At 35.5% G+C, this 23413-nt stretch overlaps 4 protein-coding genes across 16 annotated transcripts; 3 read left to right on the forward strand and 1 right to left on the reverse strand.

Annotated features, from left to right (window-relative positions):
• The first annotated feature begins 1573 nt into the window (after window positions 1–1573).
• On the forward strand, window positions 1574–6259 carry LOC103872879 (DEAD-box ATP-dependent RNA helicase 42). Of its 4 annotated transcripts, none has more exons than XR_633775.3 (4): window positions 1574–1775; window positions 1852–5448; window positions 5592–5931; window positions 6026–6259. XR_633775.3 is itself a non-coding variant. In XM_009151323.3 (3 exons), the coding sequence occupies exon 2, from the start codon at window positions 1932–1934 to the stop codon at window positions 5445–5447; it is 3516 nt and encodes a 1171-aa protein (XP_009149571.1). In that variant the 5' UTR covers window positions 1574–1775; window positions 1852–1931; the 3' UTR covers window position 5448; window positions 6026–6244. The 4 variants fall into 4 exon arrangements, 2 of the variants coding, with proteins under 2 accessions (XP_009149571.1, XP_009149572.1); XR_633776.3 differs by having other exon boundaries at window positions 5592–5898; window positions 6026–6179; XM_009151323.3 differs by lacking the exon at window positions 5592–5931 and having other exon boundaries at window positions 6026–6244.
• A 264-nt stretch (window positions 6260–6523) lies between these two features.
• On the forward strand, window positions 6524–12363 carry LOC103872880 (protein PIN-LIKES 1). 4 transcript variants are annotated; one of them, XM_033273941.1, is made up of 10 exons: window positions 6524–8508; window positions 8597–8676; window positions 8751–8875; window positions 8939–9060; window positions 9158–9289; window positions 9369–9461; window positions 9533–9633; window positions 9714–9766; window positions 9849–10034; window positions 10120–12363. In XM_033273941.1, the coding sequence occupies exons 1-10, from the start codon at window positions 8374–8376 to the stop codon at window positions 10242–10244; spliced, it is 1152 nt and encodes a 383-aa protein (XP_033129832.1). In that variant the 5' UTR covers window positions 6524–8373; the 3' UTR covers window positions 10245–12363. The 4 variants fall into 4 exon arrangements, with proteins under 4 accessions (XP_033129832.1, XP_033129830.1, XP_033129831.1 ...); XM_033273939.1 differs by having other exon boundaries at window positions 8751–9060; XM_033273940.1 differs by having other exon boundaries at window positions 9714–12363.
• Window positions 10310–19605, reverse strand: LOC103872881. Of its 7 annotated transcripts, none has more exons than XM_033273934.1 (3): window positions 11162–19605; window positions 10973–11086; window positions 10364–10845 (listed from the first exon to the last, which is right to left on the reverse strand). In XM_033273934.1, the coding sequence occupies exon 1, from the start codon at window positions 18945–18947 to the stop codon at window positions 17013–17015; it is 1935 nt and encodes a 644-aa protein (XP_033129825.1). In that variant the 5' UTR covers window positions 18948–19605; the 3' UTR covers window positions 10364–10845; window positions 10973–11086; window positions 11162–17012. The 7 variants fall into 7 exon arrangements, with proteins under 7 accessions (XP_033129823.1, XP_033129825.1, XP_033129827.1 ...); XM_033273936.1 differs by having other exon boundaries at window positions 10364–10585; window positions 10752–10845; window positions 10973–19605; XM_033273932.1 differs by having other exon boundaries at window positions 10310–12134; window positions 12848–19605.
• LOC117126226 lies at window positions 14060–15988 on the forward strand. The gene is made up of 2 exons (XM_033273937.1): window positions 14060–14997; window positions 15069–15988. The coding sequence occupies exons 1-2, from the start codon at window positions 14119–14121 to the stop codon at window positions 15795–15797; spliced, it is 1608 nt and encodes a 535-aa protein (XP_033129828.1). The 5' UTR covers window positions 14060–14118; the 3' UTR covers window positions 15798–15988.
• Window positions 19606–23413: the final 3808 nt, after the last annotated feature.

Raw genomic sequence — 23413 nt, forward strand, 5'->3', positions numbered from 1 at the left:
TTTTTACTTTTAAAATTTAATGATAAATACAATACTGAAAATATTTAATTAAAAATATTAGTGATATTGAGAAAATGAATTTTTAAAATAATATGATACTGAAAATATTTAATTAAAAATATTAGTGATATTGAGAAAACAAATTTTGAAAATAGCAACTTTTAAAAATAGTTAGTATTTTCTGGAAATAATTATTTGATAGTATTTCGTATTTTTTGAAATCCTAGAAAAAAAATTATAAAAGATTATGTAATTTTAATTTTCTTTTCTAACACCCTAAAACTGTAAAAACAATATTTGATAGTTCTTTTCCTTAAAAAATAAAATCCTAAACAAAAGAGATTTGTATTATATTTTTTAATTCCTAACCAAAGAGAATTTTAAAAAGTTATTTGATAGTATAGAAAATTTGATGATAAACATACTAAAAATTATTTAATTAAAAATGAAGTGTAAAAATTGTATTAATATGAACTGTAAAAATCATAATTTAAAATTATTTAATAGTAAATAGAAATAATTATTTGATAGCAATAAGATTTTCTGAAATTCTAAACAGAAGATAATTGTAAGAGTTTATATGATAATACTTTTCATTTTCTGAAATCCTAAACAAAAATATAAAAAAGTATTTGATAGTTTTTCTTTTTTTAATTGTAAATTAAAACGCGATTTATAAAATATATTTTTTTCTTTTAAAAAAAAATCCTAACAAAAGTAAACATACCTATTTAATAGTATTAAAAAAAGAATTTGATGACAAGTATAATGCTAAAGGTATTAAATGAACAAAAATCAAAACTTAGGATGTTGTCGTGATTGGTATTTATGTGTTTGGTTATACGAAAATTAAACACATGTTTGATATATATTATCATGTTTGCTCATAAAAATTGATTATTATTATTGTCACTGTACATACGTTTTGTCAAAAACAAATCAAGTTTCATCGTTATTTTATTACATTTTTTATTTTTACTATGTAGTAGTTTATAATTCATTTTAATTAAAATGTTATTATGAAAATATATCATTAGTAAATAATGAATCAAGAAAATTATTTAACATCAGATAAGTTTAATAAAACATTAAATTAGTACATAAGAAAGTGTATAATGTTGTCATTGCTTCTTGGCCTTATTTAACTTTCAAATTCTGTTTTATTTCATTATAATTATTATTTCGGGTTGGATCCGTTTTAATTTTTTACATTTGGATGTTTTTTCTAGCTCTAACAAATATTAACTGAAACTTATTGTGTGAAAACGAGTTCTTAACTATAAAATAAATTTCACATAACATATGCAAAAACAATTTTAAAACAATACTAAATGATTTTTTAATAGTTTTTATTAAATTAAAATATCAAATAAATTTCGTTGCAATGCACGGGCCCAAATCTAGTAGTGTATGATATTTTATTCTTTGAAAATAAAATCAGATATATAAGGAAAAATATCTTGCAAAAAAAGAAAAAAGAAGAAGAGATTTTATAAATGGGCCATCTCGCTAACTAATATGCTAGTTGAGCCTTTGGGCCCAAAGAGATAAATTAAAAACCGTAATGTATGATATGGGCTCAATGCGAATCGAAATAAAGTCCCTTCACTTTTTCTGTTGCGAAGGTTGTTTAGAGATTTCCCTTTACAATAACGAGACTTTTTTTTTTTAATAGTGAAGGCTCTACAATAACGTGAGACGTTAGGGTTCCGACGCTCCGGTCTATCTCGATTCTTCTTGTAGCTTCGTCTTCGCTTTCTCCTCCTGTTATCTTTGTGAGTTTCGATCCTTATTTGCATACTTCTTTGATTAATCTGAGATTCTTTGCTCAATACATTGATTCTGAATCAGGAAGTTCGCGGAATCTGGGGTGAATTCGATTGATTTCTCATCGAATCCGTGAAATTGAGCTTCTGTTGTTGAAGGTAGATATGGAGGTCGTCAAATCCAAGTATAGGGACGAGGATTTGGAGGTGGAAGAGGAGGAGGATGATTTGAAGAGCAGCCGGAGGGACCGTGATCGGAGTAAGGAGAGGAAGAAGGAGAGGGGTTCTGATAAGCGCCGGGAGAAGGATAGACGGAAGAGGCGGTCTGAGAGAGTTAAGAGTAGTGATGATTCTGAAGATGAGTACGGGAGAGGGGATGATGATGATGATGAAGAGAGGGAGAGGCGTAAAGAAAAGGAGAGGAGGCGGAGGGATAAAGAGAGGGGGAAGAGACGGTCTGAGAGAAGGAAGAGTAGTGATTCTGAAGATGGCGATGAAGAAGATGATGAGAGAGATAAGCGCCGAGTGAAGGAGAAGGAGAGAGGGCACAGAGAACATAGGGACAAAGATCGGAAAAGGGATAGGGATAGAGAGAGGGAAGAGAGGAAGGAGAAAGAAAGAGAACGAGAAAGGGAGAAGGATAGAGTTAGGAGAGAACGGGAACGAGAGGAGCGTGAGAAGGAGAGACTGAAAGAAAGAGAGAGGCGGGAGCGTGAACGGGAAGATGGAGAGAGGGATAGGAGGGAACGTGAGAAAGAAAGGAGTAGGAGGAACCGGGAAAGGGGGAGGTCAAGGGAGGATGGACATGAAGAGAGTGATGATGATGTCAAGCGTGATCTGAAACGTAGAAGAAGAGAGAGTGGAGAACGGAAGGAGAAGGAGCGTGAGAAGAGTGTTGGTAGATCTAGCAGGCATGGAGATAGTCCAAGGAGAAAGAGTGTCGAGGAGGATGATGAAAAGAAAGAGAAGAAAACAAGGGAAGAAGAACTAGAGGAGGAGCAGAAGAAGTTGGATGAGGAGGTTGAGAAACGGAGGAGAAGAGTCCAGGAGTGGCAAGAATTGAAGAGGAAAAAGGAGGAAGCTGAAAGTGAAAGTAAGGGTGATACGGATGATAAAGAGCCTAAGACCGGTAAGGCTTGGACTCTTGATGGGGAATCTGATGATGAAGAAGGGCATCCGGAGGAAAACCCAGAAACTGAGATGGATGTTGATGGAGAAACTAAACCCGAAAATGGTGCAGATGCCAAGATGGTAGAAGCAGAGACCGAGATGGCTGTTACTGTCTCTGAAGTTGGAGGTGATGGAGCTGCAGACGAGGAGGAAATTGATCCTTTAGATGCTTTTATGAATGCGATGGTATTACCTGAGGTTGAGAAGCTTAGCAGCAGTACTCCTCCAGCAATTGAAGATGGTATTTTGGTAACTAAGAATAATGGGAAGAAAAGTGATCACCAGCCGAAGAAAGGTTTTAACAAATCCCTTGGTAGGATAATGCAAGGTGAAGATTCTGATTCTGATTATTCAGAACCGAAGGATGATGATGATCCAAGTTTAGAAGAAGATGATGAGGAGTTCATGAAGAGAGTAAAGAAGACAAAAGCAGAAAAATTGGCTCTTGTTGACCACTCAAAAATAGAGTATGAACCTTTCCGGAAGAACTTCTATATTGAAGTTAAGGAGATCTCAAGGATGACACAAGAAGAAGTTAACGCTTACAGAAAGGAATTTGAGCTGAAAGTCCATGGAAAGGATGTACCGAGACCCATAAAATCTTGGCACCAGACTGGACTAACCAGCAAAATTTTGGATACCATGAACAAGCTCAAGTATGAAAAGCCAATGCCTATCCAAACGCAAGCACTGCCAATCATCATGAGCGGTCGAGATTGCATTGGAGTTGCAAAAACCGGATCAGGTAAAACGCTAGGTTTTGTTTTGCCTATGTTGAGGCATATCAAGGATCAGCCTCCCGTTGAAGCTGGCGAGGGGCCAATCGGGCTGGTAATGGCACCTACTAGGGAGCTTGTTCAGCAGATTCATAGCGATATCAAAAAGTTTTCAAAGGCACTGGGTATAAGATGTGTTCCTGTGTATGGAGGATCAGGAGTTGCGCAGCAAATTAGTGAGCTAAAGCGAGGGACAGAGATTGTTGTGTGCACTCCTGGAAGGATGATTGACATTCTTTGCACAAGCAGTGGGAAAATCACCAATCTGCGGAGAGTCACATTTTTGGTAATGGATGAAGCTGATCGCATGTTTGACATGGGTTTTGAGCCTCAGATTACTCGTATTATTCAAAATATTCGACCTGATCGGCAGACTGTGCTCTTTTCTGCCACTTTTCCACGTCAAGTTGAAACATTGGCACGTAAGGTCTTGAACAAGCCTATTGAAATACAGGTTGGTGGAAGGAGTGTTGTGAATAAGGATATAACACAGTTAGTTGAAGTCAGACCGGAGAGTGAGAGGTTCTTAAGACTGCTGGAACTTCTTGGAGAATGGTATGAGAAAGGAAAGATATTGGTTTTTGTGCAGTCGCAGGAAAAATGTGATGCCTTGTTGAAGGATTTGTTTAAAAGGAGTTATCCGTGTCTATCTCTTCACGGTGGTAAAGAGCAGTCTGATCGTGAATCAACAATATCTGATTTTAAGAGCAATGTGTGCAATATATTGATTGCCACAAGTGTTGCAGCTAGGGGTCTAGATGTGAAAGACCTTGAGTTGGTTGTAAACTATGATGCTCCGAACCACTATGAAGATTATGTGCATCGCGTTGGCAGGACAGGAAGGGCAGGGCGGAAAGGCTGTGCCGTGACATTTATCTCTGAAGATGATGCAAAATATGCACCGGATTTAGTAAAGGCCCTGGAACTTTCTGAGCAGCCAATCCCCGATGATCTGAAAGCAATCGCTGACGGTTTCATGGCAAAGGTTAGACAGGGTACTGAGCAAGCCCATGGAACTGGCTATGGAGGTAGTGGCTTTAAATTCAACGAAGAGGAAGAAGAAGTTAGGAAAGCAGCAAAGAAAGCACAAGCGAAGGAGTATGGGTTTGAGGAAGATAAGTCTGACTCAGAAGATGAGAATGATGTTGTAAGAAAGGCAGGTACTGTTGGTGGTGATACCTCACAACACCAGGCTGCTCTTGCTCATATAGCCGCCATTGCTGCTGCTGCTAAAGCTAATGCTGCTGCAATGAATCCTCCTGTGACTACAAACCAGTTGCTGCCGAATGGTGGTGGGCTTACCTCTCTGCCAGGTACCCTTCCGGTTACTGTCCTTCCTAATGATGGGGCAGGCCGTGCTGCAGCCATGGTTGCTGCCATTAACCTGCAACATAACCTGGCGAAGATTCAAGCTGATGCAATGCCTGAACACTATGAAGCAGAACTGGAGATCAATGATTTCCCGCAAAACGCTCGTTGGAAGGTCACCCACAAAGAAACATTGGGTCCAATATCAGACTGGACTGGAGCCGCAATTACCACTAGAGGTCAGTTTTATCCTCCTGGACGTATCCTGGGACCTGGGGAACGCAAGCTCTACTTGTTCATCGAAGGGCCTACCGAAAAATCCGTGAAGACGGCGAAAGTTGAACTCAAGCGTGTTCTTGAAGACATTACTAATCAGGCTATGTCACTTCCTGGAGGATCGCAGGCTGGAAAGTACTCCGTCATATAATGTAAGTCCAGAATTCTAATCTAACCTACAACCATTGGCGGTAAAATATGTTTAACTTTAGCCTTGCAAGCAGATGATTTTCATAGCTCATTGTTTCAATCTCGAAGTTCAAACTTATGGATCTTAGTTTCTGTCTTTTAACAGGAAAGCAGCCATGAGGTGGTCTGTTAAGTGATTCAAAGCACACAGAGTTTATTTTGTTTAACAAGTATTATTATTTGATTACTGTTGTGGAATACAGTCTCTGCACAATTTCGGAATCTTTTCTTATAATAGACGTGAACTTGGTGTGACTTGGTGTTGATTAATACTTGTTGTTGCTCATCAAGCTACTCGATCTCTCTTTTAATTCTACTCTCTTCTTTTTTGTTTGTTTGTTTGTTTAAACAATGGCTTCGATGGATTTGCTAATGCGCATTACCGTATGGTGGTAATGACTGTAAAAGGATGGGTAAAATCTAGCTTGATGCAGTTTTTGTGTTTGGTTTGCTCTTCTTAGCTCTTAAGTCGAATAGCAGCACCACACGTTTTAGTTTCTTGCATCTGTCCTTATACAGCTTTGGGCATCTTTTCCGCAGGGAAAAATTTGTGAAACATGAAGCTCTGTGGGAGATAAAGGTGCTTTTGCCTCTGCAATGGGTAAGATGACTTGGAGAGTTAGTTCAGTTTTTGTGTCTGTGAAGGAATCATCAGTCTGAGTTAATAATGGTAAAGGGTGGTGTTTGCATAGTACATCGGATCTGTGATCAAAATAGTTGGAAGTAAAAAAGCACTTGTATGAGTTATTGTTTTTCGTATCCAAATTTTAAAAATGGTTCCATAACATAAATATCCGACGATTAAGGCTCGTGTGATGATAAATGGCACATACGTGGTCCTAAACAATCGAGAACCTTGGTCCACAAAAATGGTTTGTTGGCAAACTCAATTTTGCGACGGCTTTAATCAAGTGTTGCGTCCAACGTAACAACGACCTGCATGTTAAATAACCATTCCAAATGGGGATAACAGACAAAGGCGCACGTTTTCTTTTTGTTAAAAGTGTCTGAAACAACTATAAAGATCTCTTCAGAAGTACATACGAACGTACTAGTTGTGATAAAGAGTTCTTCAAAACGAACGTACCAGTTGTGACCTATGGAGGAGATGCTACGCCTCTGAATGACAAGTACTTGGAGAACATGGGATTCATTTATGATCTACGCTCGCTTGTTATATGATATCAAAGTACTTCAAAATCTTTCCTTTTTGGAAAAAAGTTTCTCAGCTACACCATGTTTAGTATAATATGGTGCAAACCATCCAAAGTTTAGAATTGTGTCGAAACCTACATGATGTATATGATAAATACATGCTACATATACGACGTTAAGACAAATATGGTGCCAACATCATAACGAGGTTTAATTGATTTTAGTTAAAATAATTGGGGTCAGCTCGTAATTAAGTAAAGTTAAACTCCAATTAACAAAACCCGACCCGAACCAAGCGAAAAACCCGACCCAGACTTAACCATTTCCCTCAAATCGATTTCATTTAGAAATTTAGGGTTCCAAACAAGAAAAAAAATGGGAATTTCGAAAAGAGAGTGAGAGATTCGTCAGAGACAAAGAGAGATTGCAGAGACAGAGAGAGAGAGAGAGAGAGATTCAGTTTTGGCGAAATCGAATCCGGATGTGGTAATTGAAGAAATAAGGCGACAATGAGGTAAGAACCCTTGCATGCTTTCATTTGCCTTGCTCTTTTCCTTATTTCTCCATCTTCCACCAAATTCCATCTCTCTTTCTCTCTGTCTCTTTCTCTCTGTTTTGAACGGTGAACCCTAAATTTCTAAATGAAATCGATTTGGGGGAGGAAATGGCTAAGTCTGGGTCGAGTTTTTCGTTTAGTTTGGGTCGGGTTTTTTTAATTGGAGTTTAACTTTACTTAATTACGAGCTGGCCCCATTTATTTTAACTAAAATCAATTAAACCTCGTTATGATGTTGGCACCATATTTTTATTAACGTCATATATGTGGCATGTATTTATCATATACATCGTGTAGGTTTCGACACAATTCTAAACTCTGGATGGTTTGCACCATATTATACTAAACATGGTGTAGCTGAGAAACTTTTTTTCTTCCTTTTTATAAGCTTCGTAACAAAGTTTTATCGCATTAAAGTTCAGATTGTAAATTTTTAAAGTTCCATCATCGATATATCTTTTGATTTGTATGAATGTTTATGGTATTGATCAAGGAAAATTTTGTTATAAATATATTCATGTTTTGCAACAGAGGAACTTCATATTCGCATGAATACATCTTAAACTATATATAAATAGCCTTTATTTTTAAAAGTAATGCAATTTGATAAGAAAAAAGACAGCATAATAAAGAATTGCGGAAGTTATTCATTAAAAACATAAATGACGCTTGTAACATTTTCATAATCTTACATTGCAAACACTGACGACTGACGAGATTTAAATAAACACTAAATCATTACAAATTGGAGTTTATTATTTTTTTTGGAGGGGGGGAGTTGTTACTTGTCACAAACTACTAAAAGTAGAATCGTGATGCCATGCAAGGCAAAGAGTAAGCCATTTTAGGATTCAAGAGAGCGAGAGCCACTCCCACCAAGTTTCTCATCACCTTCTTCGCTTCTTCTTGCTTTTCTTACGTCTAGTGCTCTGTTTCGTAGCTCGAGAAGCCGATCAAATTCTGTTCCTCTCGATCCTTCGTGTTTCAAATACGTCGGTAAGCCATCACGTAACGATCTATCGAAATGAAAAATCTTCTTGGAAAAGAAAAAGAAAATCTCAGCTACGATGCTCTGTTCTTAATATGTGATGTTTGTTTGTAATGTGATTTATATCTGAATGGTTGATATATGTGAATTTGCTCATTGCTTATTAGATTATCAAGCGACGAGACGAGGATGAAGCTTTTGGATCTGTTCATAACCTCGTCGATACCAGTCGGAAAGATTCTTGTGATAACAGGAATCGGCTTTTACTTGGCTCTTGATCGTGTTAACATTCTTAATCAAGATGCTAGAAAACAGCTCAACAACGTCAGATTTTTAAATATATATATTAATTATTCTCTATATGCATTTGTGATACTTTACGTACAGAGTTGTTTTTTTTCTATTTTTACAGATAGTTTTCTATGTGTTTAGTCCTTCACTCGTTGCAAGCAGTCTAGCTGAGACTATTACTTATGAAAGCTTGGTGAAAATGTAGGTTACTCTTTCCAAAACTCTGCTTCAAATGAAATGAAATGTGATTTTTCTAAAAATCTTTTTGTTGTTAGGTGGTTCATGCCACTCAACGTTGTGCTCACATTCATCATTGGCTCGTTTCTTGGTTGGCTTGTTATCAAGATCACTAAACCTCCTTCACATCTCCGTGGCATCATAGTTGGTTGCTGTGCTGCTGGTAATGAAAAATGTTTTGTCACATTCTTCGACTCCTTAGTAATGAAAATGCAAAATCCAACAGGGAACTTGGGAAACATGCCACTCATCATTATCCCAGCTATATGCAATGAGAAGGGAAGCCCTTTTGGAGATCCTGAGACTTGTGAGAAGTATGGTTTAGGTTATGTTGCCCTCTCAATGGCGGTATGTAACCTTTTCTTAATTAATATTCTTCTTCTAAAGGTTGTGTTATAATGCTAATTACAAGTCAAAAACGTTTGTGCGCTAATGTAAATATTAGATTGGATCCATTTGCATATGGACTTATGTATACAATCTTATGAGAGTGCTAGCTAGAGAAACTCCTATAATCATCGGTACCTCCTCTACAGTGCCATTGATTCCTACCAAAGTGGTTCAAGTTGAGGAGCAGGTCTCTTACTCAGTTACATCTTTTGATATTCTTGTAAGCATGTTTATGCATGTAACTTATGGTTTTGTGCATGTGACAGTTTGGAACATGGAGCAAGATCAAGCAAAGAGTATGTTCTGCAACAGAGAATATCAATCTAGGAACGATCTTTGCTCCTTCCACTATTGCAGCGGTTTGTTCCTGGAAAGAGTGCTAGCTTCTGTCTGTATGTTCAAATATTGAATAAGCAACTTTCATTTGCAGCTTATCGCGCTTGGGATTGGGCTTATTCCTACACTAAGGAAGCTACTAATCGGCAACACAGCTCCACTCAGAGTGATTGAAGACTCAGTATCTCTATTAGGGTATTCCATAACCACAAACTCTCACTTTTTTAATGATGTAGAAAATGTCTAACCTGAGTAGCTTAATCCATTTCTTGAAGGGAAGGGACTATTCCTCTTCTGACTTTGATTATAGGAGGAAACCTTCTCAAAGGTAAACAACAACAAAAGCTGCAAGTAAACATTCTTCTTACTCGCAAGAGACAAAATCCATCTCTCTGGTTCAATGATCACAGGTCTGAGGGGATCAGGAATGCACAAGTCAGTCATATTAGGCGTGGTGGTTGTGCGTTACGTGTTGCTGCCAATAATAGGTGTTTTGATAGTGCAAGGAGCTCATTACTTGGGCTTGATTACATCAGAACCGCTCTACCAGTTTGTTCTTCTGCTTCAGTATGTTGTTCCACCGGCTATGAATCTTGGTTCGTTCGTTCTTCCAGAGTCAGAAAAATACTACAAGAACACACATCACACGGTCTTTCTCATAGACTTCACCTTTTCTCGCAGGTACAATAACTCAACTATTTGGGTCAGGAGAATGTGAATGCTCTGTGATTCTCTTCTGGTCTTACGCTTTGGCTTCGGTTTCTCTCACCCTCTGGCCAACCTTCTTTATGTGGCTTGTTTCCTGAACTAACACACACACATACACATACACGCATACGAGCAACATTTGCAAATCTTTACTTGTTTGAAAAGTTATAGCAATTGATATATTCTTTCTATATTAAAGAAGTTGGAGGTAAAAAACAACTAGGAATAGAGAGCCAATAAAAAGGGAAATTTTTAAAGATTTTATCATCATAAGTTAGCAAGATAAATGCTTGAGACAAGCAATAACAAATTATACTACTGAGAGTTCATAAAGAAAACTTCAAAGAGAGGACTTGTGAGGAAGATCATCGAAGTAAGGATGCTCCTCCATAGCCTTCTTTGCTGAGATATGTTTAGCTGGCTCGTACATCAGCATTTTCTGTTGAGAACACACAAATAAAACGAAATATTACTTTTCACACTGACTGACTCAATTAATCGATCAAGGTCTCTAACAGGTGTGTGTTTAGGGACTTACTGATAAGAGATCAAGTGAAATGAATGAAGCTAAAAGAGAGAGAGAGAGAGAGAGGAAGTAGTTGTACCAAAAATGCAGCCAACAGACCAAATATCAACAGCAGATGAGTAATGGGTTGCTCCAAGAAGGACTTCAGGAGCTCTATAGAATAGAGTTAGTATCTGTTGCAATGGAAATCAAGGGAGAGTAAAAAAAAACTAGGAATTTAAAACTCCAGACAAACAAAAGATAGGATGCACAGGACTTGAACTCTAGAAAATTTCAAAATAGCATATAAATTAATAATACCTCATGTGTAGTACTTTTTCATAGGGAGGGTGAAGGCTCTGGCTAATCCAAGGATCAGCTATTTTGAGCGTCATTGTGTTTCGGTCCATCAAGAGATTCTGAGGCTTAAGATCCCTGAAATGAAAACTAGATATCAACGGTCTGTTTCCAAATGGGGTTTCTTGGAAGGCAAGAATGAAATGTTAATACCCGTGTCAAGACTCCATGGCCATGGCACAAAGCCATGCTTTTGCATAGTTGGTACATCAAGCTCTGCAATCAAAATTTCAAAATAATACATCTTATAGCTTACTGAGTGAGATCTTTTTTCCCTGATAACCCGGAGCATCCGACTGATCTCTTGGGGCCTACTGGCGATAATAACCCGGAGCATCCGACTGATCTCTTGGGGCCTACTGGCGATAAGCAAGCTGATACGTATGAGGGGATGAGGTGGCAGTGGCATTCACGTGAGCACATAACATTTTCACTTGCTGCTTACTCTTTCTAAGCTGTTGTTTGCTAAAGAGAGGGGGCATCGAGAATTTGAGTGAATAAGAGCGGGATTTGTGATTAGGTTTATCTTGTAAAATCAGTATTTCTCTCAATAACAATCATTGTTTTTACATCTACTCGTAACACAGGCCACCTAGCCAAACAGATGGATAAATCTAAGTGGTAGGTTTGAAATCCGTGGTGGTCAGCACCTATCCAAATCCGCAGTACAACATGTGTGGTTAATTTGAGTGAGAGTTAAGAAAGAAAAAATAAGAGACAAAATCTCTAAACCTTGACAGTGTCCTGGGGAATGTTGTGTCCTATATATATAGCTTCTGATGAATTTCTTGAGGTCAGTATAAACGTACTCGGAAGCAAGGTAGAGTACAGTTTTGCCTTCTTCGTTCTTTCAATCCTTGCTTCACATCCATCAACCTAGAGCATAATTAAGAACAAGAAGAATTGATGATCATTATGACAATATAAGCTCTACGTAGAAAAATGCAATTCACTTACAAGTTACAACCAGGGGCGGACCCATGCCTTCATGAAGTGTCACAACTAGAAAATTATCCGTCTAGCAAAATACTCAATCGATGCAGTCTGCAACGTCCTGTCAGCATTCCCCCGTCTTGCCCGAGCTGCCAACAGCCCTCTGGTCTTTAAAAACATTAATCTCCATCCCCTAACCGTTCGATCATTGTCATTGTTACACAGGTAGCGGAAAATAATGGACCTCTGCCTTTTTGCCGGTAACTTGGAGCATTATTATTATTATTTTTTTTTTTTTTGAACATAGCTTTCATATTAAAATGCAGGAGAAATAAAAAAATACAAGCCATAAGCTAGTGTTTTAGAGCCCAGAAGACCAGTTAGTTAGACACACAATAAAGGACCAAGAGCCTTTTTTTTTTTTAAAAAAACCCATTAAACTAGAGATTGAACGGTTTCTGGAGCAATGATCACGATGCAGAGGAACGTAGGGGTGGAGGAGGAAACGACTACGCCAGCCATTGCTGCATGAGAGAAGAAGCTACTGCAGGGTTTGAATCTCTTAGAGAAGAGATCCTATCTGTGATCTGCCTCACTAAGGTCCGCGAGACACTTTCTGGTGTCCGGAAAGTCTGTCGATGCAAACGGCCGTTTCTCTCTGTCCAAGTCCAGTAGATGCAAGCCTGCCAGCAGAGACGAAGCAGAGTTCCCGTCAACGAATTTCTGCTCTGCGCCTGAAGTTGTCCCAATACACAATCCCACGACCTTTCTGGCTGAAATCCACATCGCGAGGCTAAGGTTCCCCAAATACTCCAGGCATAATGACAGTCAAAGAAGAGATGGTTACGACTTTATTATACCATAAAGTTACTGGCAGAAAGGTAGATGTCCATCAGTTTCTGGTACCTGTGTAGAGATGACAATGGTTCAAGCATTATTTCTGTTTGGATGAAATATTGGCAATAGTTCAAGCATTAAGAGAGGTCTATCTCTTGCCATTGGAAATTTTCAGTGTGTTTTTCTTTTCTTTTTATTAGTGGCTGCCGTGACTTATGTTTTATAGGTAAAGTAGGCTAGGGTTTTGATATTGTGGAGTTATTGTGTATGAGTGTTTTGATTAAAAAAAATTGTAACGTGATTTGATTTGAGGAATATTTTTGGAGTTATTGTTTTGATTATGAGAAATCTGTGGTTAAATGCATTTTGATGAGTACGTTTTAATAATTAATTGCTTTGTAATATAATTTTGGAAAGTATTTGGTTTGAAGAAGCTTTGATCCTAAGAACCCGCAAATTATTTGTTCTACTTGCAAGTAATTGAGCCGAAGAACCCACAATTTTTTTTAAAAAAAATTTGGGAAATCTGTTTTTTTAGAGCAAAAAAAAGGAAACTATGTCCCTTTATACTAATCTGTACTACTTTATGTCCTATTAGACTAATTTTTTCGAAAATGGCAGTAATGCCCTTAAAATTGTAATTTTTTAAAAAAGATAAATAATGAGTTCGACAATCGGGATCGATCGATCCAGATTTACAAGTTACAGTGGATCGATCGATCCCGATAATTATTCAGAACAAAAAAAAACGCGAAATATATACTGATCGACCTGGTCCATTTCACTCGATCGGCGAAGGTCGATTCCGTACAGATCGACCGATCCACTAAGAATAGATCGATCGATCCCGTGCCCAGGAAAGAATCCCAAATCGATTTTTTTGGTTTTGTATGATTATATCCGGGTTGATTCCCACTTGATTTGAACCGACCAAGCATGATTTCAACTTTTTAAGCTCGATTTCTCTGGGACAAAACCCTTAATTTCCCATTCACGAACAAAGGGAGAGAAAATCAAATTCTCACCCAAAGTTCATTAACCCTAACTCACTCAATTCTCTGATTTGGACGATTATTTGGCCTAACTCATACGATTTCGTGAGCTTTTTACGAATCTATCACTCTTTAGTTCGTTCTGCAAAGGTATGAAACTCTATCTCCACTTCTTTTTAGAGTTTGAAAATAGAAAGGTAAAAGGTAAATTTTTTGAGTTAGTTAAGATATTTAGACTTCAATCATGTGTTAAGGTGATGATTAGAGAAGATTTTGTACACAATCATGGTTTAAATCATATTTTTGGGATAGATTTAGGGATTTTAGGTTTTTGTTATTAATAGATATATGTTGTATTGTTTTCAAATTTCAGGTATGGAGTTGGAGTTGCCTAATCGTTTATACGGTGAGGGATTGGAACCTCAGGTTAAGAAGATTAATAACAGCTGCCGACTAAAACTTCTCGAGTTGCTAAAAGAAAAAATGGAACCAGAATTCGATGAAGTTATGAAAGATCCCATTTTTTCACAGATTATGGTTATCCAGAAGAATGATCTGAAGTTTTCGGCGAGGTTGGTACACTCTTTCTTGTGTAAGGAGTTGATGACAAGCAAGAGACATGAGAAGTGGTTCACTTTCGCTAGGAGACCTCTGCGTTTTGGATTGCAAGAGTATCATGCTGTCACTGGTCTGAAAGTGAAGCGAGAGAATAACAGTGGGCTAGTGACATGGAAAGACGATAATGGTTTTTGGAGCAAGCAGATAAAGACGAATGGAAAAATAAATTTGCAGATCATAAAAAAGAAGCATTTGGAAGAGAGCAATACCTGGACTTGGGTTGATAGGGTGAGACTGATATATCTTTGCGTTATTATGGGTGTGGTGATGGGAAAGGATGAGAAGGTGAATATCCCGCATCTGTACATGAAGTTGGCGATGGATTTGGAGAAGCTTCGGAATTACCCATGGGGTCTGTATTCGTTTGATTTCCTTCTGAAGCAAATTGATAAAACAAGGCATAAATTAGAGCAGAAAGAGGGGTATCTGATGGAAGGATTCTTGTTTGGTTTCCAAATTTGGATAATGGAAGCTGTTCCTGCTTTAGGAGAGATTTGTGGCACAAAAGTCAGTAAAAATTTTACAGGTCCACTGTGTGGTAATTGGAGAGGATGTGCAAAATGTTCTTATGAAGATATCATTGGCGTTGAGAACTTATTCCCAGAAAACGTATGCAAATTTATTTTCAAATTAAAGTATTTATTCTCTTGTTCACTTTACTAATGATTTGATTGATGTAGGGGATTTTGCATTCATTCATGGAATCCCACATAGATGGAGTGGTCCTTTTGGCAACTGATTTTGTACAGAAGGATGAGAAGAAAGATGAAAGAGTAGATCGTATTTTAGATATGATCAATAGTAAACATGATTGGAACAATCATGTTTGGGGAGTAAAAGAAGCTACGAACTCTGAATTTGAGGAATCTGGCGAAGAGAAAGGAGAGGATCAAACAGCTGATACTGAGAGAGGTGAAAATAGTCATGTTGCAGGGAATGTTGATGGCACAGCTGATGTTTCGGGAAGAAACAAGAGAAAGCATGCAGACCGAGGAGCAGAGTCAAGGAAAAAGAATGTTTTGTGCCACCTAGCTGCTTCATCAAAAGGAAATATTGACACAGATATGAAAAATTTCTTGGAGGATCTGGTACAAGCTTCTTTTACTGCTTTTGGGGAGAAATTCTGTCAGCAGTTCTCGGACAGGTTGGGTAAGATTGAGACTGAGGTTACACAACTCAGGACAGCTTCAGAGAGAACTGAGCAATTTGAGACCGTTGTAACCGACAGATTGGGGAAAATTGAGGCTGAGGTTACACAGCTCAGGACAAGTTTAGTGGTGACTGAATTGGTGGGAAAGAGTGATCAAGCAAGCGGTCCTAGCTTGACCAAAATCAACAGTGGTCCTAGCACCAGCAAAAAAGGCACTGCTCCAACAAAGAAAAAGGTAACTACTAAGAGAAAGAGTTAAAAGATGTTGAAAGCTTGGAACTAGGCGATGGAATGTAGGTCTTTGAAGCTAGGTTGTTAGAACTTGGAATGAGGCGGTAATATGTATTTGAAACTTGTCGTTTATGTAATCACTATATTTAATGTAATATGTATTTGGAAGTTTGTATGTTTATTATGGATTTCAAACTTGGCGTTTATGTCTATTCTCTATTTTGAACATGAAACTTGTATGTGTAATTTGTAATTGTACGTGTTTGTCAACAGGCTGTAAAAAACCAAGAGTTAAAGACTGCTGATTCGTGTGTCAATTTACCTCGTGCAAATGTTACTCAATCATCAGCTAGTGATCTTCGTATGGGTACACAAGAGTTTTTGGAAAGTTGCATGAAGAACCTTCCATTAGACACATTTGTGAAAGGTTTGAATCCTTCTCAAGCTAAAGTCGAAGATTCATTGGATTGGTTGGAACTTCCTAAATCATTGAAGAAGCCAACAGATTCATTGGAACTTCAAAAATCATTGAAGAAGCCAGCGGTCCGATTAGATGACCGAGATATAGAGCTAGACGGCGAAAATTTCCCTGATCGCTGCTTGGTGTTTGTGCATCCTTCAGATTTTAAGAAGATGCAGGAGAGGATAAATCGATTGTTTGCATGTTTTATTAGTCCAGTTTGGATTATAACTTTGATTAATTATATAACCTATGGTAAGTTATCATTCTATTAAGTATAGTCATGTAGGAGAGGATAAATGGAGGTTTTTATCATATTCTCTCTATTTTGCTGAGTTAAATTCGGTTCAAATAAGATGTATCAGAGTATGGGATCGATCGTTCCAAACGGGCAACCGATCGATCCATATTGCCGATCGATCGGTCCATATTTTCGATCGATCGGTCGGGACGAGATCGAGCTTTGCCGATCGAGAGAACTATACCAGGTCGATCAAAAGATTGTCCGTGTTTTTGTTTGTTTTGCATATTGATCAGGATCGACCAATGGATCGACCGTTCAATATACAGATCGATCGATCCACACTTAGTGGACATCACAGTTTGTTTAAGGGATTGATTGAATCAGATCTCCTAACCAAGTTAATACGGCATGAAGATTAAACAAAGTCCTCCCAAACTGAAACAAAGTTACTAATATTCAAGCAAATATAATCTGAAAAACTGAAACAAAGTTGTCACAAACAGAAACAAAGTTACTAGAAATCAAGCAAAAGAAGTTTGTTAAAATTTCACTAAATTGTGAAGAACACAGCAAACAAATCCACTATATTGGCATCTTGCAAGTTGCTCTATTATGACCACCAAGACCACATCTACTGCACTTACGAGACTGACCCCCTGTGATCCTTGTGATGATCGGATTTTGTCTTCAACAGTTTCATATCTGCGTTTTCTATTTCTTCCAAGAGATCTTCTTGTCTCAGGCGGTAGCACTTCAGAATTTTCCACAACTTGTGGGACAGACCAACCATCTTCAGGAACTGAAATGGGATTTATGCTTTCTTGATAAGCTTCTCTCCAAGCTCCCGTGGTATACAAAAAATCAGTCAATGTATATGGTTCTCTACCAACAAAGAAACCAGCTTTTATTGCGTGTCTACAAGGGATTTTCGAGAGGTCGTACTTCCCACAAGAACAAGTCCGTTTGTCCAAATCAACAAAGCAGTCAATTGTATCGCCTTTAACAAGCAGCTGGCTATCGGTTACAGGGTAAACTGCGAAAGTTTTCCCCTTTCCAATTCTCCTATCAATCTTTTCCTCCACATCTATGGTCAAACGGTGGGTGTGCTTTGAAATCAACTTCTTACGCTTAAAAAACCAACGTGTCAGCATTTCTCTAATACTGTCCAACAAAGGAATTACGGGAAACTCTCTCGGCGAACGCAACGCAGAATTTATCGACTCTGCAGGATTGTTTGTCCTAATGTCATACCTGTATCCATGAAATTGACATCTAGCCCACTTTCTGACATCTGCTTCCATAAGATACGTTCCAATTGCTGGACTGATATTGCAAACATGAGCAAACGTCTTCTTGAAATCAACCACTCTATAAGCCTTTGAAGCCTTAGAAATCAACCCAGCTAATCCCTTCCCCTTGAAATATGATATCACATTATTCAACAAATGATGAATACAGATACCATGTCTCGCTAGGGGATACACTTTCTCCACTGCCTTCGCTATTGACACTTGTCTATCCGAAATAAAAGCCAAACCATTATCATCAGCAACAACAACTTTTAATTCTCTCATAAACCATTCCCAAGACTGCTCATTCTCAGAGTCTACTATCCCAAATGCAATAGGATATAAATTTGAATTTCCATCTATAGCAGTTGCAACCAGTAGCACCCCTTTGAATTTACTCTTCAAGAATGTTCCATCGACAACAATGACACGCCTCATGACTGTGTTAAAGCCTCTGATCGATTGACCAAACGCTATAAACAGATATCGAAATCTACCATCGACGTCAGTCTTGTAAGAGGAATGTGTACCCGGATTGGCCTCTCGCAGCATGTGCAAATATTTTGGTATTTTCCCATAACTTTCCTCTGGAATACCTCTAACAGCGTTGACTGCATATTCACGGGAATCCCATGCTAAAGATTCAGAGATCTCACATCCATAATCATTGCGCATAATCTGAACAATATCTTTCGCTTTAGGCCCTTCCTTGATACCTTCATATTTATGCATTATCAGATTGCCTATCGTTTTCGCTGAAGCTGTCCTTCCGGCACTGGTTTTGTTTGAAGGTGCGCAGGAATGTACACCGACATACTTCTTAATAATAAAATATGTGGAGCCCTTCAAACACTCAGCTCGAGCACCCCAAAAGCACACCTTATCAGCGCATCTAATACACCAAACTGATTTATTGGAGTTGGTAACTGTGTAGTGAAAGTTATGCTTCATTGCACATAACTCAAACCTCGCTTTCAAAACTGTTTTGTTGAGGAAAAGATCTCCCGTCTTAACCAATTCGACCACCTGACTCTTTGCCAATTTTTCTCTGTTTTCTTTTTCAGCATTGATCTTCTCAGCATCATCATCATCTCCTTCAACCTCGTCTTGCTTCATTTTTCCTTTCTTCTTCTCGTTATGCTTGTCAGCATCATAATCATCTCCATCAACTTCACTTTGCTTCATCTTCCCTTTCTTCTTCTCGTTATGCTTAGCCCCTTAACAGTATTTGAAGCGGTCCCAATGTCACAAGGATTTCGCTTGTTCTCTTCACTAGTACTTGCATCAGTTGGCATCTTATTAAGATCAATGTCGATCTTATTTGGATTTCCTTGCTTTGCTTTATAGCTGACACACAATTGAGTTGACTGATGCTTCTTACAAAACCCTAGAAAATTTTGAACTTGCCTTGAGTTTCCAATGATCACTGGTGGACAATTTGATGAATTGATCAATCCAATAGGAAGGTAACTCAACTCCAAATCAGCATCTGTTTCTTCAAAACCAAAATCCTCTATAACAATTTTCTGTAACTCTTCCAGAGAAGACTTCAATTCCAAAGCAAGTAACCTTCCCCCTTTCTTTTTATCAACATTAAAACTCCAACCTGAAGATACAACCAATTCCCAAACACCACATGAAGCATAGACATGAATCACGGTAGAAATAATGTGAAAATTTTGTGAAAATTTTGTGAACAATCAATGGAATATAGAAGACGGCTAAGAAGGTTGCCAAGGTATTTTTTGTCGTTTTTTTTTGTTCTTTTTCGTTTTTTTTTTTTTTAAAAAAAAATCGATTTTTTAAAAAAAAATAAAAGTGAATATTCTCAAATATTTTGTTTCCATATTTTTAGGAACTGATTTCTTATCCGTAGAATACAACTAATATGTAGAAATCAATTTCTATAGTTTTTTAGAATTATAGTAATGTTTAGAATTTGATTTCTACATGTTTTAGATTTATAGTAAATCTGTAGAAGTCGGTTTCTACATGTTTTAGAATTAGATTAATGTGTAGATTTTGATTTCTAAGAATTTTAGAATGGTAGGTTAAGCGCGGAATGTGTATTCTACATATTTGTAGAATACTCCTATTTACGTAGATCACGTATTCTAAACATTGTAGATTCAATGAAAAAAGTAGATTTCGTTTTCTACTTCGTAGAATGTCATTTCTACTTTTTTTAGAACATAATCTGAAATTTATAATTATAACTTTTTTATAACTGGAAAATATACCATTAAGTTCATATAGGTATTTTAACAAATGTTACTATTTTTCCAAATTTTTTTTGTTTGTAAAACTATTTATTAAAATTATTTTCATAAATATTAAAGGGTATTATAGGAAAATATGACATAAAATATAGATTAGTCTAAAGGGACATAGTTACTATTTTTTTGCTCTAAAAAAACAGTTTTCCCAAAAAAATTTAGGTTCCTAACTTAGTTCAAAGTTATTCCCAAACTTTTATCAACTTAAAGCTAAAGAGAGGGAAATGGAGAAAAAGAAAAAATATAAGGAATTCGAAATTAACGCAAATTTTTAAAAAGATACTTACATACTCATCTATCAGCAACATCTCAACACTCGTCAAAGCTCCCCTTTGTTGATATTTTTGGCATCCAAGAATCTCACCAAACACACCTCTGCGGTGTTAGAGCATCGTCCGGCTCTCAAATTGGCGAGGACAGTGTATGAATTCGCCATTGGAATCGTTTGCTTGGAAATTGTTTGCTTTTGGATTTTTCGTGAGTTGAACTTTGCATGCTAGGAAGCTCTGATATTTATAGATGTAGATTTAGGGGGTTACAGTGGAAACGAAGAGGTATATCGAAATCTTAACATGGGAGTTGTGGACTAATGAAGAGAAAACCCAAATTAAATGACGGATTAAAGAATCTGTGAAACGTTACGGCTTGAAAAGGGTGTGGTGTTTAGTCGGCGTGTGGTTTCGGCGAAGAATCAGCCGCAAGAAAAATAAGAAGAAGATTCCTAATCCAAATGGGCCGCAAACAAGAAGCGGACTCAATTTAAAAATAAAGAAGCGAAGCCCAAGTCTAACTCACAGCATTTCACCGCAACATAACGCGACGCACGTGAGCGTAAGGAATCTGAACGCAGGAGAAACACAAATAGCATGTCAACACGTGTCAAAAAAGCCACCCCTCTCCTTGAAGACGTGGAGGGCTGAGGAGAAATCATGAGCTGACTTTATTATTATAGATGTACTAGGTGGATGTCCGAGGTTTTGCGAGTTTGAATGTTTTGTAACAATATATTTATTATAATTTATTATATTTATTATTATCAATATGTGTTTTTGTTAAATATTTTTCTAATAATAATTGTTTAAAAAGATAAATATAACTATTTTAAAATGTTTTTTGATATATTTTATATTGATACTTGTACTAACATTAGTTATGTATAATAATTAGGATTCAGTTTTTAATAAAATTATTTAATTTTTGAAGGTATACAATACTGAAACTTGAAATATTTTATATAGTTTGATTGCTAAAAATGATTATAGGAAGCATTATATATATTATATAAAGCACATATTTTATTACCATAAATTATTTTGTGCAATATATTTTGGTCGCTTGGATACTGATAAATATATTTCTAGAACTAATTTTTGTACTCATAAAATAAATAAAAAATTGAAAATCCATTAAAATTAAATTATAAAACTTTTTCTCAAACTCTATATATGATCGACACCTAAGAAAAAATTAATTAAGTGATTTATCATTTAATATAAAATAAAATTTAAAAATAGATTTTATAAATTAATTTATAAGCTTGTATAAATAAATTAAAACCTCTTATCATGATAATTTAAAACATATGATAAGCCAAGATAAATAGTTTTATAAATGTATTTATAATTTTTATAAATGATTTGTAAAGCATATATGAATTTTATTAAATATTAATAGTTGATATTTTATATACAAATATAAGGCCATATAAAAATATAAGGCTTTATATAAGAATATAAAATCATTATATCGATTTTAATAAACTTTTTTGTTTACTATTTTATGTAGTTCATAAATATATAAAAATTGATCAAACATTATTACTCTTTCTACAGTTTCAACAGTTAGTTACCATAAATAATTATTTGTAATATTATGTAGATGGTTTGGCAAGTGATATAAAGACTTTTTTTTAAAATCTAATTAAAATAAATATAAATTATAAATTATTGACAATCAATTTATAACCGTTTTTTAAGATTTCATAAATGATCGATACATAACCAAAAATCATTTAAATGACTTCTCAATTAATATATAATATGATATATAGCTTTGATTTTAAGTTCCTATAGTTTACTTACAAGCTCTTATAATAATTTAAAATATACAATAAGCCAAGATAAATAATTTGATAAATGTTTTTAATAGATGATTTATAAAGCATATAATATGAACTTTAGGAGATGTTAATAGTTGTTATGATAATTTATATAAAATATAATGCTTTTAAATAAAAATATAAAATCATTATATTTATTTATATAAACGGTTTGTCGTTTATTATTTTATGTATTTTTAAAATATAAAAAATAATCAATTTATTTCGCTTTCTATAATTCAACAATTAGTTACCATAAATTATTATTTGTAATATTATTAAGTAAATTTTTTGGCAAGTGATATTAATTGGTTATAGAATTATCTTTTCTTTTTATATCTAATTAAATAAATAAAAATTAAAAATCATCGACCAATCAAAACATATAATATGAATTTTAGGAGATGTTAATAGTTATTATGATAATTTATATAAAATATAATGCTTTTAAATAAGAATATATTATCATTATATTGATTTATGTAAACGTTTTGTCGTTAATATTTTATGAATTTTTTAAATATAAAAATGATCAATTTATTTTCTATTTCTATAATTTCAATAATTAGTTACCATAAATCATTATTTGCAATATTATTATGTGAATTATTTGGTAAGTGATATTAATCGGTTATAGACTTACCTTTTCTTTTTAGATCTAATTAAAATAAATAAAAATTAAAAATCGTTGACCAATCAAATTATAACAGTGTAAGAGTTCACTTATGATCAACACGTAAGCAAAAATCACTAAAGTGACTTCTCAATTAATATATAGTAGGATTAGGATTATGAAAATTTATATAAAATATAATGCTTTTAAATAAGAATTTAAAATCATTATATTGATTTATATAAACGGTTGTCGTTTATTATTTTAAATATAAAAAAATGATCAATTTATTTATCTTTATATAATTTCAACAATTAGTTACCATAAATCATTAATTGTAATATTATTATGTAAATTATTTGACAAGTAATATTAATTGGTTATAAAATTATCTTTTCTTTTTAGATCTAATTAAAATAAATAAAAATTAAAAATTATCGACCAATCAAAACATATAATATGAACTTTGCGAGATGTTAATATTTATTATGATAATTATGTAAAATATAGTGCTTTTAAATAAGAATATAATATCATTATATTAATTTATCTAAACGGTTTGTCGTTATTATTTTATGTATTTTTAAAATATAAAAAATGATCAATTTATTTCTCTTTCTATAATTTCAACAATTAGTTACCATAAATCATTATTTGTATTATC

Source organism: Brassica rapa, chromosome A06 (assembly GCF_000309985.2).
Source record: "Brassica rapa cultivar Chiifu-401-42 chromosome A06, CAAS_Brap_v3.01, whole genome shotgun sequence".
Taxonomy (NCBI): Eukaryota; Viridiplantae; Streptophyta; class Magnoliopsida; order Brassicales; family Brassicaceae; genus Brassica; species Brassica rapa.